Source organism: Hetaerina americana, unplaced genomic scaffold (genome assembly GCF_022747635.1).
Source record: "Hetaerina americana unplaced genomic scaffold, ioHetAmer1.1.p SCAF_4, whole genome shotgun sequence".
Lineage (NCBI taxonomy): Eukaryota > Metazoa > Arthropoda > Insecta > Odonata > Calopterygidae > Hetaerina > Hetaerina americana.
The window spans coordinates 23,381,961-23,400,678 of NW_027286985.1; the positions used below are offsets into that span (position 1 = coordinate 23,381,961).

The 18,718-nt window shown below is 40.2% G+C and overlaps 1 protein-coding gene across 1 annotated transcript in view; it reads right to left on the reverse strand.

The window, feature by feature from the left end:
• The window catches only part of LOC139692104 (uncharacterized), a 57,227-nt gene that overhangs the window by 12,353 nt on the left and 26,156 nt on the right, over positions 1-18,718 (reverse strand). Inside the window, exon 3 of the mRNA XM_071590139.1 lies at positions 2,386-2,596. Within this exon, the coding sequence (XP_071446240.1) occupies positions 2,386-2,596 (211 nt within the window). The remainder of the gene's footprint in view (positions 1-2,385; positions 2,597-18,718) is intronic.

The following is an 18,718-nucleotide window of genomic DNA, read 5'->3' on the forward strand; positions in this document are numbered from 1 at the left end:
TAATAAACAGGAATATAGAATTCAATCAGGACGTATGTGCTTGTTTCGTAGATTTCGAAAAAACTTGTTGATAGAGTGAATTGGGAAAAACTAATGAGTATATTGCAGAAAATAGGAATAGATTGGAGGGACAGGAGGCTAATCTGCAACCTGTACATGTCTCAGACTGCTCAGGTGCGAGTGGGGAACGGGGAGTCCGGATGGGCAGTGTTAGAAAGGGGTGTAAGGCAGGGTTGCCCATTATAACCGTTGCTGTTTAACCTGTATGTAGAGGAAATGATTAAAGAGGCTTGGGAAGAACTGAAGGTAGGAATGAATGTCAGTGGGGAATTCGTAAACGCAGATAGGTTCGCTGGTGACCAAGCTTTAGTTTGTCAGTCAGCTAAGGGGTTGCGAGTATTGCTGAGTGAATTGTAAATTCAATGCGACAGATATGGGATGAGAAGCAATATTAATAAAACAAAGGTTATGCGATTTTCCAGAAAGAAAAAGGTTAAGCTAAACATTAAAATAGGAGGGCAAAAACTAGAGCAGGTAGAGCAGTTCACGTATCTTGGAAGTATTTTGGACCGACACGGCCGAAGTAGTAGGGACGTTAGGAGAAGAATTGCGCTAGGCAAAGAGGCTTTCACAAGGAGGAGGGAGTTGATGACAGGAATGTTGAGAAAGGATATTAAGAAAAGACTCGTAAAAACTTTGATATGGAGCGTAGCTATGTACGGTGCGGAAACGTGGTCATTGACGCAGGAGGATAGACGTAGACTGGAGGCTTTTGAAATGTGGGTGTGGAGAAGAATGGAGAAGCTGAAATGGACAGAGAAGAAAACAAATGAGGAAGTACTTGGTATGGTGGGCGAAGAGAGGGGTTTGTTGGGAGGAATCCTATGGAGGCAGGAAAAATGGACGAAGGACCAATACATCGGCAGTGGGATGTGGAAGACTGTAATAGAGAGGAGAATGTTAGGCAAACTAGGAAAGGGCAGGAACAGGATAGGGATGTTGGACGGGATGAAGGGAGGAAGGAAGTACTCAGAGATGAAGAGGGACCAGATGTAGAGTAGGTTGCTGGATTGTGTTTTGTTAGGAGTCACAAAATATTTATTTGGTGGTTGTATCCCTCCAAAAATCTACCTTAACCGGTAAATTACCTTATAATAATCCCCGATGGTCATCTACAACGAAAATAACTTATTCGGGCACACCTGATTGCACAAATTCATATGATGCGATTTGAGCGGGGCTGCTTCTTGTTGGCACGTTGATTTTACTTCATACTCTATTTTCTGCACTCCGATGTTAAATATTGAAATATTTAAATGCAACAATTTCAGAGTGTAAAAATCATTCGCCTTGAGAGTTTAATAGAACGCCTCGATAGCTTAACTGGCTAAAACACTCGACCGGACATTGGGGAATCCGGGTTCGAATCCCGGTCAACGTGAATGATTTTTACCCTTTGAAATTGTTGCATTGAAATGCGCATTAGCGAATGACTCCGTTAAAAGTTACTGTTGCGGCATCTCCCGCAGTTTCTTTGAAAATTGAAGCATTTATTTTAAAACATATTCATCTGGTTCGCAAATGCGCTTCCTATATGAAGTTAATATCAACATCAATGACTTTAAATTATTCTTCAATACTAATCAAAGGAAATTTGAGGCCACTAATTAATGAAAGCGTTACAGATATAATGTCCGATGCATACAGCCTAAATTGGCCCGCTGTATAAAAGCTTTTCCAGTGCAGTTCACGTGCAATTTTCCTTGTTGGTTACAAACTTATGTGAAAGGTCAAACTTGTCTAATAAAGCCAAGCCAAAAAAATAATATTCCAGTGATAGACTGATGGACCAAAGATACTAAAGTTTTATGCACGATGGCATACGATTGCATTCCCGGGTAGCCTTTGGATTACATTAAAAATATTTGAGGACTTCGCAGCAAGCAAGATCCTTGCCAAGAATCATTCATACCCTTCAGAATAAAAATGAAATAATAATAACCTTACGGTTTCTATGAGTAAGTAATTTGGATATCCGAAAGGGGTCATAAGTTTTTAGTTAATAACATTCTTAAAGAAGAGTGTAACTATATACTAATGTGTGTTAATGCCTTAATACGACTATATGAAATACACTTGGGGTAGCATTATCGCCAGAACCTAAGATTTAGGAACAATATTTATTCAGTATTCACTTCTTAGGAGCAAAACTTTTTCGGATCGAGATTTTCAGCAACAAGTCATTACTGTAAATAAATGAATACCTGATTGTTATCGTTGATATCTCATGATAGGAGATAATATTTGAACACAGAAATATAGAAACCCAGTATCCCAGTTTAACCCAGAAACCCAGTATATACCTAGTGATCTTAATCTACTTACCATCATGTGAGTGCCAGAAGTGGGTTCCACCCAAGGTTGCCTTGAAGACGTATCTGAAGGTGGCTCCTGGCGTAATTGCGCACTGAGTTACCTGCGGAACTCCATCACTATGGGGGGTTTCTTTCTGCAACACCCCGTGCCAGTGGATGCTTGTTGCACGGTCAGCCATCTTGTTATGCACGTCAACCACTACTATGTCCCCGCGACAAACCTTCATAAAAACAGGAATAAGTGGGATATATAAAATAAAACACACTATATGCATGTATGTGCTTTGAAAATTGACTCGCATTACGTTAAAAGATTTGAACACTAGTGATATATATTGCAAAAATATTCTAGTACTCTGCATGTAGATAGTTATTTACAAGAAATATTCTTCCTCTTTTCCATTTTGCTACTATGCCTATATACTATAGTCTCAATAGTGCATAATTTATTATTCTTTCTCTTTTCAATTCCCCCACTTATAGGATAACTTTGAGAGTGGTACATTTTTTAGGGGTGAAAATAATCTATTTAAGTTAGTAGACGCGAGCGTCAGCATTACTTGTGGTCACATAAAGCACCGTTACCTCTTGAGGGATGCGCATCGAATTGCTGCACTCTCGATCGATCTCTCGGGGCGGCTGCACTCATCAGCCAAGTCAAACACATGATTCAAATAGCTACCGAAACAAATGATTTCCACCAAAAAATGGGGATTCCTAGGATAAATGACTGAGCAAAAATTCCTAAAATATTCAGGGATTGTTCAAAAAATCTAAATGGTAGACATCAAACTACATGGTAGACATAATTCTGTTATTAGCATAAAATTGTCCCCACGAGTTTCATTTACGACTCGTCGCAAAAATTGGGAATTTCTGACTCTCTTTCATTACTATGTGACGTAATTTCTCTTCATCTTCCGTTTTGACGTCTGCCCTTCGGAACTCATCAGATACTCTTATCTTGTCATCGGTTGCCCAAGGGTGTAATCTCTGCTGTTAAAACAATACCCATTTACGAAGCGAGGCTAGATCCCACGGCCTTCATAGTAGCGAGCGGGTCCCCCATCTAGATAACTAGTCCGGTATTACCCCCATTAACAATGCATGGAAAATAATATTACATGTGAAATTAGCATAATAGTACTTATCTTATACACTTTTAATCTGAAATAGCCACGGAAAGAGAAGAGACATCATTTATTCGAGTCTATTGATATCTGACAGGAAAGTTGAGTAACGACCGCTCTTTTTTTATAACTGAAATCCATCATCGATGATGAATGCATTTTCAAAGGGAAAATCACGGAATCGAAACCATTAGCTATTAAAATGTGAAAGCGACCCAGAAATATTGAAATAGTTTCGGAACAATTGCGTACCCCGGCAAATCATCTTGGTAGTCTCCAGTGGAGCCCAATTAGATAGATCCTTTAGTTATTTTTCTCTTCACTTTCTCGACTGACATATGTCGTTGACTCTCGGCCGTGCACAAGGGAGGAAGTTAATATTGAGGGAGAGAAGTTGTCCACCCGATTTATTACGTTTGCAAACATAAAATTTTTCATCAATTTCTCTGCTGACGGATAAAAACGAAAAAATAACATCTGTTTTGTTGAGTAAAACGTAAAATGTGATCAGTGCCTAACTAAATACAAAGGACTCATTATTATTATCAATGTATAGGCCATCTCCAGTTTACTCAACCAAAAGATTCAGGATTACATACAAGTATACTCTCTGATATCGTTCGACATCTCCTTATCAGTTTAAGTTCCTTCAAGCGGGAAAAAATAATTTGGCAAGTGAATCGTTTTTTTTTGCAATTTAACCATTTCTTCTATATTTTAAGGACGACAGAGATTTCATCTACTCGGATATTGAGTATATCAAGATTTTGAAAGGAATATTATATGGTTTAACGGCATAAATATGTTTCCATGTGTGTCCGGCTGGGCTACTGAGATGTGCAACACCCCAAACTGCTAATTCGAAGGCCGCCGGTTCGAGCCCTTCCTCGGGCATGCTCGATCCCTGGGGAACTTGATGACTAGTCCAGAGTGGTTCGTACGGGGGGTGATACACAGTGAACTAGAGGAGACCGGGAAGAGTTTTGAAGAATTCAATCTATTTTAATTTTAATATAAATGAAAAGAGATTCAAATCAAATAAATCATTTCAGAAATGTATTCTCTAAAATAATCTCGCAAAAAATAGGGATGACAAGCTATGAGTAGTTCAGAGAAAGGAATCCATAAGGCCTCTCAGAAAACAAGAATTTAACGCTCCGATGCCGCTCTACGGCCAATTCCGATGCCGCTCTACGGAGCCGGATTATTATTATTGGTATTATACCGTTTAAGGTAGGTTTGAATGAACATAGACTATTCAACGGTACAAAGATAATTTACCTTGCATCTAGGACCAAAACACAACCAGGTATCCAGCACTACAATACGCCCCCCTTCAATTCAGCATACTTCCCTTCCCCCTTCATTCCGTTCAACATGCCTATCCTATTTGGCCCCTTCCTCAATCGCTTAATGTTCTCCTCTCTGTAACGCCTATTAAAATGATCTACATCTACCTTTCCTGCCCCCTTTGGATTTATACCAAGGTTTATTTTCCTTTTTCTTAATCATTTTACCTTTGCCATCCTTCTCCACACCCACATTTCAAAACCCTCCAATCTACATATACGTCTCACCACGTTTTGGCGGCGCACAACACCACGCTTAATATCAAATTTTTGACGAGCCATTTCTTAATGTCTTTACTCAACGTCCCTGAAATAATTCCCTTTCTTCTTGTAAAAGATTTTTTCTTCCTAACAAAGTAATTCTTCTACCCTACTACTTTGACCATTGTTGTCCCAAATTTCCAAAGAGGTAAAACATTTCCTCCTGATATAGTTTAACCATAACCACAGTAATCAACCCGAAAGTCGACTTGTTAGGAGATGGTAGAGTTCATTCCGTACTGAGCCCAATTCGGCCTGTAAAATTCACGAATCAATTTGTTTTGTTTACATGAATTAATCATATACCTGTTACACTGACTTTCCAAAGTGCTTAGTAACGTTTCCAATCCCTTGGCTGTCAAACCAAAGCTTGATCATCCTCCAACCTAACTGATTTCGTGAATTCACCACCGACTTTCATTGTAGTCATCAGTTCTTCCCATACCTCTTGAATCATTTTCTCCTCATGTACGTTGGACAGCCCCGGTGATAATGGACACCCCTGTCTTACCCCTCTTTCTAACACTGCTCATTCCAACTCTCCATCTCCCACTCTAACTTGAGCAGTTTGAGGCATTTTTTCTATGAAATAATGATGAAAATCCTTTCATCATAAATCAGAGGTTTGGTAAGCTCTGGGGTCGCTGAAAGAGCTTCAGGCGCATTTTTTTATTTTTTCTACTAGGTAGAACGCCGAATTGGTGAATACTCCCCCATCGGTCGCCAGAATAATTGTGCTAGCTCGATGCCACCAACTGGCCGTTTTATGTATTTGCACTTTCCTACTCAACAAGTATTGAATTTTTAACCAGAAAACGGAATTCCTAGAAATGGGACAATGGACCTGAGGGATATTACCTTCTCCAGCGTATTTTATCACTGACTGCGCTCCACCGGGTTATGATCGCCACGATTATTTGTTCAGGCTTGTTTCATTTCTGCTTTGCATGCAAATAAATGCAATATATAGCTCCTAAGCCTTTGATGATCTTTTTTTTAAGACCCGTTCTAAATAGCTCGAATAGAGAGTAGTGTGCGTTTTGTAGAGCAACGTATCGACTGATAATGGATCAATGAATTAAAGAAAAAATGTTTATGATGATGGAAAAGAGAAGACAAAGAGGGGCGAGGGTTATTGGAGATATGAGCAATGACCAAAGTAAGAAAGCAATCCGACACTTGAAATTAGATTGAAATACATATGAATAGGTAGGGTAAAATTGGCATTCCATTTTTTCTGATGTAATGAGGCAAGTGAAAATGGTAATAGAGGGGAAAATGTTGGGAAAGCGTGGTAGAGGGAGGAAAAGAATTAACTTGGATGGGATTCAGGGACGTAGAAATTTTAAACAACTGAAAGATGAATTATTGTAATATGTAGAATGGACCAAAGGATATTTTGTATGATGCTAGTCACGACTTAGGAGCACAGGAGTGTTTAGAGATAGGATCCAATGTACAAGTATCCTACCTAGGACAGGACCTACCACAACACCTACACATACAAATAATATATTAGGCAGAGGTGAATTCCAAAAACACCTTTGGATCTTTTTATCACTGGATAATTCATGATCAAAATTTAAAATGTTGTCCCACCACATGAGGTTTTTATTTTTTCATAGAACGAGCAATCGTAGTTGCGTGAAGACTATTAATTTATTCAATTTACTATGGCCATAAACTCCATAGGTCTTGGGAAAGCAACGTGATCCGCGTCAGTTGTTGGCGGGCCGTTACATTGTGAGGATCGCTGATAGACTGGACCCCTGGCCGAAGGTCACGTCACGAATTCACGGGACCACGTTCCATAGAGTAAAGATACGCGATAAAATTTTATGTTGGGTTCAGAAAATCGGGTTCAGAGAGCATGCTCATGGTTAAGGTTGTATGCGGAGATGAAGCATTGTCCTAAGGAATAATTTTTCACTGGCACAAGATGTTCTGGGACAGCAGAGAGGAGGGTGACAACGCGGAGCCCCCTGGACGTCCGTCAACGACACAGTGCGACGAAAATGTGCGAAAAGTAAAAGACACGCTCAAATATGATCGACGCTTTAGTATCAGAATGTCAGCAGAAGAGTGAATTATATTCCAAAAACCATAGTGCATCGCAATCTCGGAGAAGATATTGCTATTAGGAAGGTGTGTGACACGATGGTCCTGAAAGTGCAGTCGGAAGAACGAAAGGCTACTCGTATTGCATTCTCGCATGATCTCTTGGACCGCTATGAAAGTAACCTACAGCCCCGATGTGGCACCGCCCGACTTCTTTTTTCCCAAGCATAATAAGGAGCTAGAAAGGCAACTATTTTGAAACACTGGATAACGTCAAAGAGTCCGGGACGAGGTACCTGTCTGAGGTTCTTGTCGACCTCTTCCAGGACGCCTACTGAGACTGGCAGGGGCGCTGATATCAGCGTGTCGATGCACAGGGGTACTATTTTGAAGAATATTACTAATTTGTACTTTAATCTGCAATATATTTTTTCCAGGTTTATTCTGCTTTTGGAACACACTCTGCCTATGCGCGCACACACACACACATTTATTTATCGACATAAGTGACCGGTTAGTTTGCCTACGGGATAGACAGCGAGGCATTAAGCCAATCAGGGTTGGCACGAATTTTTCCACCCCTCTAACGGTGTCGATGGGGAGTCATGATCGACATGGGTGCAGGAAAATTCAAACGAAGTGTGGGAGAGTGACGGAATAATGAGCGAGAGTGTGGAGGCGACGGGAAATGATAGGGCGGCGTGAGGCGTATCCATAACCGATGATCATCGTGGAGTCTCGGGTCGATTTCACTCATTATATTACATCATGATGTGAAGCGATATAAAGGATATCATAACTAGAAGAATTCTGCATGTCCGGGTTTTCACCGCGTTGTTGTTTGAAGCCGACAACAGTTTCGCCGAAGTTTCATCCGGCGTCTTCAGGTCGAAGACCTGACCTGAAGACGCCGGATGAAACTTCGGCGAAACTGTTGTCGGCTTCAAACAACAACGCGGTGAAAACCCGGACATGCAGAATTCTTCAAGCCACCGCCGCGAAAATCTACGCAGCGATATCATAACTAGGTGAAAGTTTGTTACTCACTAATGGCTGTGATGTGTGTGTATGCACGGTGTATGTAGAGGAGGCCGATTTCATCCCCGATATATCGTCAACAAATCGACGTAAATTTGCTTTAGAGAGGTCTGGAAAAGATTGCCTTATCGAATTAACGGTTTTTGGATTTTATTTCAAGTATTTGAGGTCATAAAATCAATCAAGAGGAAGGATAAATAAAACTTCCTGAAATTACATTTAGTTCTCACCAGGGAATCTGGATAACAGAACCCGAGCGGAAGGCACACAACGCCATGTGATCAGAGAGAGGGTTATTATTCATTGAAGTCAATCGATATTAACCTGTCACGGCGGCTGAATATGATCAATTCAATTTTAAACAAACGGTTATTTTACCGAAAAACGTTTTGGCAGGAGTAAGCGTTAACTTTTGAGCCAAGAATATGGAATGATATATTTCTCGGTGCATAGATTGCTCCAATACCTACTTAATTTCACATTTATTGTCAGCGCCGCATTGGAATTCTTTTAAAATCATATAATATCATGTGAAAACCTCAATTTATTTCGTGCTGGCAAATAAAATAATAATGTTGGGAAAGTGCTGAGCAAACAAAGTTGTGGGAGGAAGTGAGCAGACAGGCATGTTGGACGGAATGAAGAGAGGCAGGAAGTATGAGAAATATCGAATCGTTTTTCAATTCCTGAATTAAAAAAAACAATGCATCCACTAATTGCTAGAGAAATGATAATTGAAAAGATAGTGACAGTAAAACCATCATTGTTGACTGCTTCAGACAGTGAAATCAATTACGTACAGACGCTCAGGAAACAGAATAATGTTTTAGTTATCTCCAACAGGTTACGTTAAAAGCAGAAGTGGGACTGCAAACCGGATTTTCGGAATGAATGCGAGCGGAACTAGATGATGGAAAGAGGAGAGTTTAATTTACATTTGTTCCCGGTGGAACAAATACCCACCAATTGTAAGAAGCGGTCTTGTTTTACCCTTCACCAGCTTGCTCCTATTTATCCCTACTTAACTCTCACGTGAGCACCTAATTATACATCCATTAAATGAGCACAGGAAACCTTTTCAAGATTGATGCTTAGTCTCAGGAGGCGAATCACATATACGTGTAAGTTTCCGGCGGTATGATAACTTGTCTACAAATTCTTCGATACACGGAGGTGATTTCTATGGTTCTTGGAAGTGCACTTTCGAGCTGTGGGGTTATTTCCACTTTTATTCGCAGTTAATAACAGTTGGGTGATAGCAAGGAAATTGGCGCGAAAGAGAGAAACTTGGCCCCAGAGTTGATCCCCATATTTGAGGACACGTGGTGTAACTGGGTGACATATCTGATATTTCCATTTCTCTCAAACCCTACCTCATTTGAATGGGGCCATGCTACCACCAGAATAAATCATCCTATCATTATAAACAATTATGACCTCTTTTATTTCCTGGTTTGGTTAATTTACATAGGATAAGTTTGATTGTGTGTTCGACACAAGCTACATAATATTGATACATTCTTACCTGATGTGAAATAAATAAAATATAAAAATACAAACCTTTGATGAGACTAGCAATGTAAAAGGAAAAAAAGAAATGGTATTAATAAAAGCAAACATTCATTATGAAAACTTCAAAATAATGTTGTAGAGGGATTATGCACCGCAGAAATCACAATTCAATCGTGGCGTGAAGGGGAAATGCTATAATAAGGTTATCCTTAGTTCATTGGAATGAGTTAATACGGAAGTGATAAAGAATAAATGAGCAGACTGTAGAGATTTCCGAATAATTAGAAATTTCTCCAGGAAGGTCACAGAAATGGTAAAAGTTGTACTGAAGAAACTAAATAGGCCGAGTGAAACAGGGGAGTAACACAGAGCTATCCATTAGCGTTATCGATTTCAGTCAGCACGACTGAGTAATGGCTGAAGCAAGCGTGGAAGAATTTAGCGGTTGTAATGAAAAGACGTGGGAAATCGGTTGAGGGACAGAGCTTTAGTTAGTCAGCTATTCAGAGAACACCATTAGTCGCTGAAATTATTGCTGCAAGATCAGAGTGAGATAAAAGAGATGCAGGTAAATCATAATGAAACGAAAGATCGATATTCTCAAGAAATAGGAGTCAAAATTAAACATTAGAATAAGGGGGTATGCATTTAATCAGATAAAGCACTCTTGAAATTGCACAGGATTGCTTAGCAACAGAACAACACCTCCTTTAACGTGATGGGTGAGCTTGCCCGTTCCGATGACACCCAAACGTATACTCGCGGGTGAAATTAACGCTCCCGGTGGGGTCAACGTAAACGACTGGTAAATTAAAGGATAGAAGTAAGGTGAAAGGTAGTCCACACGGAATCTGTATCTCAGTCGGGCGGCTCCTAAGGAATCCGACCGTGGAGGTGCGGATATATGAGGGATTCTGCCGCTTTAAAAACAAAATAAGGCACAATTATCAATCTGTAATGGAATGACAGTGTTGTATAATAAACCACAATTTAGTTGCTATGAAATGTAGCGTCCGTTTCAAAAAGATAAGGCAGGAGCGGCGGCAGCAAGGTTAAATCACTACCGGGAAGTAAGGGGGGAAGATCTGCGATAACAGTTAGAGATAAGTCGGGTAAGATAATAGTTGACAGAGAAAAGATCCAAGAGAGATGGAAGGAATGCATTTCTACAGACACAGAAGAAACTATGGTAATGAACTTAGACCAACAAGGTTAGACATAGAAAAGGAACATGACGTAGACGAAGATAGCTTAGGTTCCGGCATACTCGACGATGAGATAGGAAGGGCATAAACGGAAATGAAATCAAATAAGGCTATGGGGGTAGACAACATTCCTGCGGAACTACTAAAAGGTTTAGGAAAATGTGGGAGGAAGAGGCTGTATGGGCTGATTCGTAGTACGAGGGTCATCCGGAAAGTAGTACCCGTTCGTGCCGCATGAAGTGCTGACGACGCGAGTAGCCGCTGGACGAGGTCAGATAGCTTCAGTGGCTTGTCTGCCTTCTCTGAGCCAAGTTGCGTGACGCTAGCATTGCCTGTGTTGTTTCTGTGATTGTTTACAATGTTTAAAAAAATTGAGAACGCCGCCAGTTGTGAAGTGAGGGCAGTGATTAAATTCCTCAATGCAAGAAACGTTCGCCCATGTGATATTCATCGCCAATTAAAGGAGGTGTATGGAGACAATGTAATGGACGAGTCGTCTGTTCGGCGGTGGTGTCGCAACTTCAACATGGGGAGGGGGAACACACACGACGATGAGCGTTCGGGGAGACCGTCTGTCATTACAGACCAACTGGTGAGCTCAGTTGACGAATTCGTGAGGAACGATCGGCGCGTCACAATTGATGACATCTGTGAGCATTTTCCCAATGTTTCTCGAACAATTGTTCATGAAATTGTTAAACACCATCTGCATTATGCAAAAATTTGTGCAAGATGGGTCCCTCGCGTATCTCAATGAGCTGGCGGCGAAGGACTATGCAGCAGGAATACAGAAACTTGTCACACGTTATGACAAATGCCTTAATTTGCTTGGAGATTATGTTGAGAAGTAGTTTAAAGTATCCTCTTTCAAATAAAATTTTTTATGTTTGTTAATATTTACTTTTGTGTCTTTATTTCACGAACGGGTACTACTTTCCGGATGACCCTCGTATTTATGAGGAAGGAATCTGGCCGGAAGACTTGTGAGATCAGTTTTAGTTCCTATTCCGAAAAAGGTAAATGCTACATCATGTGAGGACTACAGAACAATAAGTTCGATTTCCCACGCAGCTAAAGTGGTTCTCAGGGTCATCAACATAAGGATAAGGAGCAGGGCAAGGAGCGGATGAGTATATGGACGGCACACTATAACAAACATATAAATAGAGAGCACGTATAAGGACAAATTTCAGAAAGTTTAAACTTTCGGCCCTCTCTGAGGCCTTCTTCAGATCAGACTCTGAAATGAAATGTTAGTGTCCCTTTACGTGATTTCTATTTATATTTTTGTGTTCTATTTTGCCGTCCAAATGTTATATTGTCTCTCATGAGTGCTTCTACATCAACTATATATGAATATATATGTATATATGTAGAAAAAAGTTCTGACCTCTAAAAACCAACCTGAGGCTTAATAAAGTCAAAGAAAGGGAGGCAATGACTATATGCTAGATTCATATGGAATGATTTGAGAGTAATTTGACCTGAATGAAGAAGGAAAGCTGGAAAGGAATAAAGAAATAAGGAAAGAAAAGTCAATGAATTAAATCTGATCAAATTAACGTCTGAGCAGATAGGTTTCTTTTAAACGTTGCAGACGAAGATGAGAATAATGAGTACATGAATGAGAACTAATTGTGATTAATTAACAGGAGGTATTTTCAAAGACAAAAGACTTAATATCGGGGACTTTGATTGAATACGTTGGGAAAGGACAAACACCGATTTTCGCACGGAGCTTGGAGTTTTGCGGATTTTAAAACTACTCAGGGAGGAAAGAGGTGGAGCGTAGATCGAGGTGGGTAGAGAAGAAGGGTATGGTGGTAGTAGGCTGAACGGAGGTGAATCTCATAATACCCAACCGTGGTTGGGGAACCATAGCGGGAAGTTCGAAGGAGGCTGTACGAAGGGAGGGAGGTGAGAGTGAGACTCAATAGGGAGGTGAAGTTTTCGGCATACGAGAGAGAGAGCGAACTGATTAGCGGGAGGAAGAGGAACTTCAGCGGCATTAGAGGAGGGCATGGAACGAGCAGGGGAAAGAGAAATATCACATTGGAAAGGTGAAATGAGATTTAGAGGTGCTTACGGAGTAAATATGGAATGTAATTTCTTACAGGGTTGATCTTTGTTTTTCAGTAACCACCGCGTATTCAACATTGTAGCCATTTTATCTTTCGCGACTGTTTCAGGTCGCATATTAGTATCAAGGGCATGTTTTTACCATTCGGAAGACAGTTATGAAGAAGTTTCTGTTCCCCCAGTCCTTGGTCGACCGTCTCATCATCTACAGTCTTTGTCGAGCACATGCAATTCTAGGTCGTTGTTCATAGCTCTAGAAATATCCAGAACCTCATCCTAATTCATTGAAACTCAAGTCTGTGACGAAGTATACATTTCCAGTAAGCATTCAGAGCCTACTTTTTAGAGTCGGCTACATTAAATGACACCATTAATCAATACTAGGTGATAGAATGTATACTAAGTATTAAATTAAGTGGGATGTCAACCTAGTGGATGTAATGGCTGGCTACTGGCCAGGCAGATCCGGATTTTAGCCGGAAAAGGAAGGAAATGAGCGAACATTTTGGGTTTCGGGGGAGGAGTTAGAAAGTATGAGGAGCTTAAAAAAGGAAATAGTGCAGGGCAACGGAGAGGTTTTATATCAATTGAAAACATTCCATAAATGGAAGACATTACGCAATAATTTTAAAAAAGCTACCATAATCGGTAGAGTGCTAAACATAGTAATAGTACTAAATGTAGCGTGTGTCAGTAACTTAATGAAAATTTTTTCTCTATGCCAGCATATAACATACGGCTTATTTAGGAAATACATTATTTGAAAACTTGAAATTCATAAGTATATTTATTAAGATTCTCAAGAAAGAGGAAAGCTAAGATAAACATTAACTTTGAGGGGCATAAATGAAAACAGGTAGATATTCACCAATGAAAGAAATACTTTAGAAGAAGGCATACGAAGACATTACAAGAAGAATTGCATGAGTTAAGAAGCTTGGCCAGAGCTTGAGAAGAGTTGACAAGTTCCTTAAGTGATAATACAGAGAAAATACTGGTAAAAACTTTTATATGGAGCGTACTTTTGTATGGCTTAGTAACTTGATCGTTAAAGCAAGAGGATAACTATAAATTAGAGGTTTCTAAGACGTGGGTGTGGCGGATATCGGAAAAAATAAAATGGACGGAAAGGAAAATAAACGAAGTTTATTCCCTATCCAAGGCAGTGGAAGAGAAATGTGGGGAGACTGTAGGGAGAAATACTACGATGGCAAGGCAAGTGGACGTAGGAGTTAATGAGAGGCAATGGGGTGCTAAAGACGGTGACAGAGGTGAGAATGCCGAGAAAGCTAGGTAGAGGAAGGAAAAAGATAGCCTTTTTAGATGGAATTAAGGGAGCTAGAAAGTAAATATACACGTAGTTAAGCATACGAGAGTTTCAGTATATTTTATGTCATTTAGGTTGGACTTCGGAGTATATTAGGGTGTAGTAAGTACCCGGGTTCATCAATAGCTGATCACAACCTACAGATTACTTCTGTAAAAAATACATTTAAAAGTAATTTTTACAATGCCAGCTTACGAAATCTAATATTAATAACGAGACGAACAAATATTTCTTGAAGTAAGTGTTTTAATCAGTAAGTGGAGTAGTTGATATCCACCTTATCATAAAAATATTTATTACGAAATATTTTTAAGCATTACAAACACTACTAGATGTATTGTTCCAGTTTTGTTATAAATGTCATTGAAAACGAAGTACAAATGAAACACGTGCACACCTTTTGGTGTGTTTTGAATGCCTCAAGAATTTTTAGAAAAAAAACAACTCCCACTGCTCCCACTAAAAGGCCTATCTTGGTCGACCCTATCTGCGTCAGTTAAAAGGGATATTACTTTGCTGCCTTGTATTACCATTGAGGGAGGCGACCAAGTAGCGTTTACGTAACACTCGGAGGTAGGAACAAGTGTCCTGAGACTCCTTGCTCTCTAAAACGGAGATTATCTTTGGAGGGAGAGAACTTTATTCCCACTTATAAAATATTGTAGAGTTAAAATGTTGAAGACACACATTTATTTTAATATGACGAGAATGTACAAAGATAAAGAGTGTTACGTAACTGTAGGAGGGGTCATGGCCACCCTTACGAAGGGCGGGGAAAAGGGATGAGGTCAAAAAACTCCAAACATCGCGTTGCGTAACATGCAAACGGCCCCCAAGGTGAAATTCAAATGGCTCGTTTCGCCAAGTGACCGTGTTAAAAAAATACCTCTGGAAAGCTCTCCAGCCTCTCTCGTTAGCGAGCGTTTCCCGGTTGTGCCTACGTGCGAGGTGGATACATCCAAAGTAATGGGAGGTTCTTCGTTACGATAAATGACAACTTCTGCGGCCTCATTAACTAAATATTGGTGGAAAAAAATTCCTTTCTCCCTCATTATTTTAGCCACCGATCATGATGTAACGCGAAATAAAAAAAAATGTAAAAACATTCGCCTAAATCCTACGCGGTGATATGCGGGAAAACGAATCCCATGCTATGGAGTCGGCCAATTTTAGGTAACTACATTATTACCTGGTGAAATTGAGCCCTTGTGGTTGTCACCGTCATGAAATTAACTTCCCTTAAACAACCACAGGTTCCTGTGTGAGCGTGGCTGGCTTAAGTTGATCTGGCGTAGGATTCATTTCCCTCTCAATCACCACGTCCAATTTTGGTGCTCTTACACTTTTCTTTGTGTTATCTCAAGATCTGTTGCTATGTTGAATGCGGTCAAAGGAGTTTTTTCTGTCTCTCCATCAATTAGCTAATTAAAGGGGACAAAAAAATTGAAAATGAAGATTCCCCGACTTGTTTCGAATGTACAGTCCAAAGTCATCCAATATTAGTCTACATTTAGGCGTAAAAAGGGCACACTTACAATTTTCATAAGTAGGTACAGGTCACCTACGGAACGGAAAAACCTACAATATTGTAGGTCTTTCATTTCCGTTCTCCAATTAAAAGTATAATCATTGCAATTCAGGGAATAAGTATTAAAAATGAACGATGAATAACATTTTCCAATGAAAAGAGATGAAATATTTTTTAAAATCTAAAAAAAAAATAAACAGTAAAAATTAATTTCACAGAACGAACACTAATAAATAAAACAAAATGCTTGAATCGGAGCTGGATTATATCGATTAAATTTAATCGCGTACTGTAGAAATTGTCTTCAGAAATAGGCCAACTTAATTATATTGAATAAATTACATCACATATCTGTGCAAAAACAATTTAGTAAAATATTAAGGCTTTAGTAAATAATCAAAGTGAAGAGGATTACGCTTAAACGAAATAATAAAGTGATAATCGAAGATCTGTCTCTTTAATTAGACAAAAGTTTACGTTTCCACAAGAACTTTTGGAATTCTTTGACATCTCCATTTTCCACAATGGAAAAAATGTCCCGACTTTTTCCATATATAATAAAATTGTTGGCGGCATGATCAAGTGATTTATTCTACGTAGCGAATTACATCTTTGGGACGTCTTACGCGGATCATTTGTAGGAGGAAGGTGTGGCGGTCCCCGAAGGCAAGGCACTAAGCGAAAAGGCAGGAGGGCGGCGCTGGCTTATCGGCAAGGCTGTAAGGCGCCGCCCGGAGTAAGCCGAACCCGTGGTTATAATATCTATATGAACATGGCAGCGCTCATAAAAACAGGCGTGACGGCGGTGCTCCTCCCGTCCGAATCCTCTGAAGTACCGATTTGCCAAAATCATCGCCTGCCTGGCCATCTCCTCCCTCCCCGAATAAATATGTAAACTCAAGGCCCGCGGGTCTGCAGATGCTGTCCAGTCCTACTGAACCAGGCGTAAGCCGACGATGGGAGAGGTTAACCTTGCGTGACGCCGCGTGGACCTTGAGGAACATCTGCGATTTGGCATTAGAAAACCCAGCCTTAAAGCAGTGGGCCGAACTTGGTAGACGTCAATCATAGTTCGCGGAATACACACAGGCTCACTCTTTTCCACACAAAAATAATATTAAACAGCGTGTCGTCAACGGTTTCTCCGCTTGAGCCTCACTATCAAGACAGTAGATTACACCATTATCAATGCTGTTATATAATGCATAGGAGTGGCGAGGAATTTCCATTCCGGACAAGCCGGTCAAGCGGGCTAAATCCACCGCTACAGGCTAATTTACAAAAAACAAAATGTTCAAGGACGTGCGCTGGAAGTGTTGTCTCATAATGTGTTCATTTCGTGGAAATATGAAACTGATATCTAAGAAGTTAAATAGGGAATTACCTGATTTATTCTTTCTCTCAAATTATTTTATCGCTTAGTGGATTTTACGCTACGGGTATACATTTTAGGAAACTTGAGCTCTACGGCCTCGTAAAATAACAAATTAAAGGAAAAATCCTAGAGCCGTAATAAGTTAGCACCACTCGCCTCGCAATGAAAACTAAATTTGTTGTGATGGTTTGTGAGAAAAGATATTCCACGGCAACGACCAACCGCAGCCTCTCAGAATACCCTTCTGCAGTAGTTTGTGGGAATGTTACTAACAGTTTTCTGTTGCAAGTGCCTATTTTCCTTCAGTTCGTTGAGGAAGGCCACTTAGTGGCCAAAATACGCGTATCCTACGTTCCCCCACGTCTTTCCCTCGTCTCTTGATGTTCCTCAATTTGAGTTATATTTTCCCAGCAGTTAGGCCATTTTTGAATGTGTGAGTGACTGTTTTCCTGAGTGCTTGTGAGTGGTCACGGATAGTGTTTGTGTTCATGAACCTAGGTATCCTTAACGGAGTCCCTTTAACCCTGTGAAGGATCCCATTTGGGTTTGGTGTGTAGTTTCTATATTTGGTCCCTGGCGAGGAAGTTATATTCTCACAAACTACTACAGGAGGGTATTCTGGTTGAGAGGTTGTGGTTGGTCACTATCGTGGAATTTTCTTTCCCAGAAACCGTCACAACAAATATAGTTTTCTTTGTGGACGAGTGGTGCTAACTTATTACGGCTATAGGAGGGGGATTCCTTTGATTTGGTAATCTATGAATTTAATTTGCACGTGTGTTACTGTCAAGTCTTTTTCTATTGAAGAAAGGGCCATATCCGGGCCTCCCTATTCGTCGAGTTTTACGTTTATTATTTTTTAAAAATGAAATCCATGCACAAAAATCCTATCACCGACAAAACAGATTTTTAAGAGATAGGTAACACATAAAAGGATAAAAAAGAGGTCAGTGGGGAAGGTTGAAGGAAAAGGATTTCAAGCAGAAAAAGGTTCCTGTACAGGGAATCGAACCACGGACCAATGCCTTAAATGTATATACACATACCCACATATCGTACATTTGCGCATACTCATTTTTCCCTTTCTTTCATTTCAATCCTTTTTCTCTTAATAATTGTTTTGGTACCCTTTAACTATTAATTCTTTTCCTACCTACGTATTATTCTAGGAAGAAATGCAATTAACTAATTGTTAGAGAAAGTGATAGACGAGTTGTTCGTACATCCTCACCAGTCGACTGAATAGAAGAAGGTCGCCAAGAGACTTTCTTTGCATAACTTCAAGTCGTTTCTGAGAATTCTTTTGAAGTTTACAGGTAAGCCGCGGAATCACGCACGGGTGTTCCTACTTTCGCTCGCGGCGCCGGCGCTTCACTTCAGCCACACCTCTGCCACCGCCTATGGGACAATTCGCCCAAATAGCATTCCCTCCCTTCTCCCCCGTGGGAACTTCGCCCCAGGCGGATGGAATGTAAAGGCCG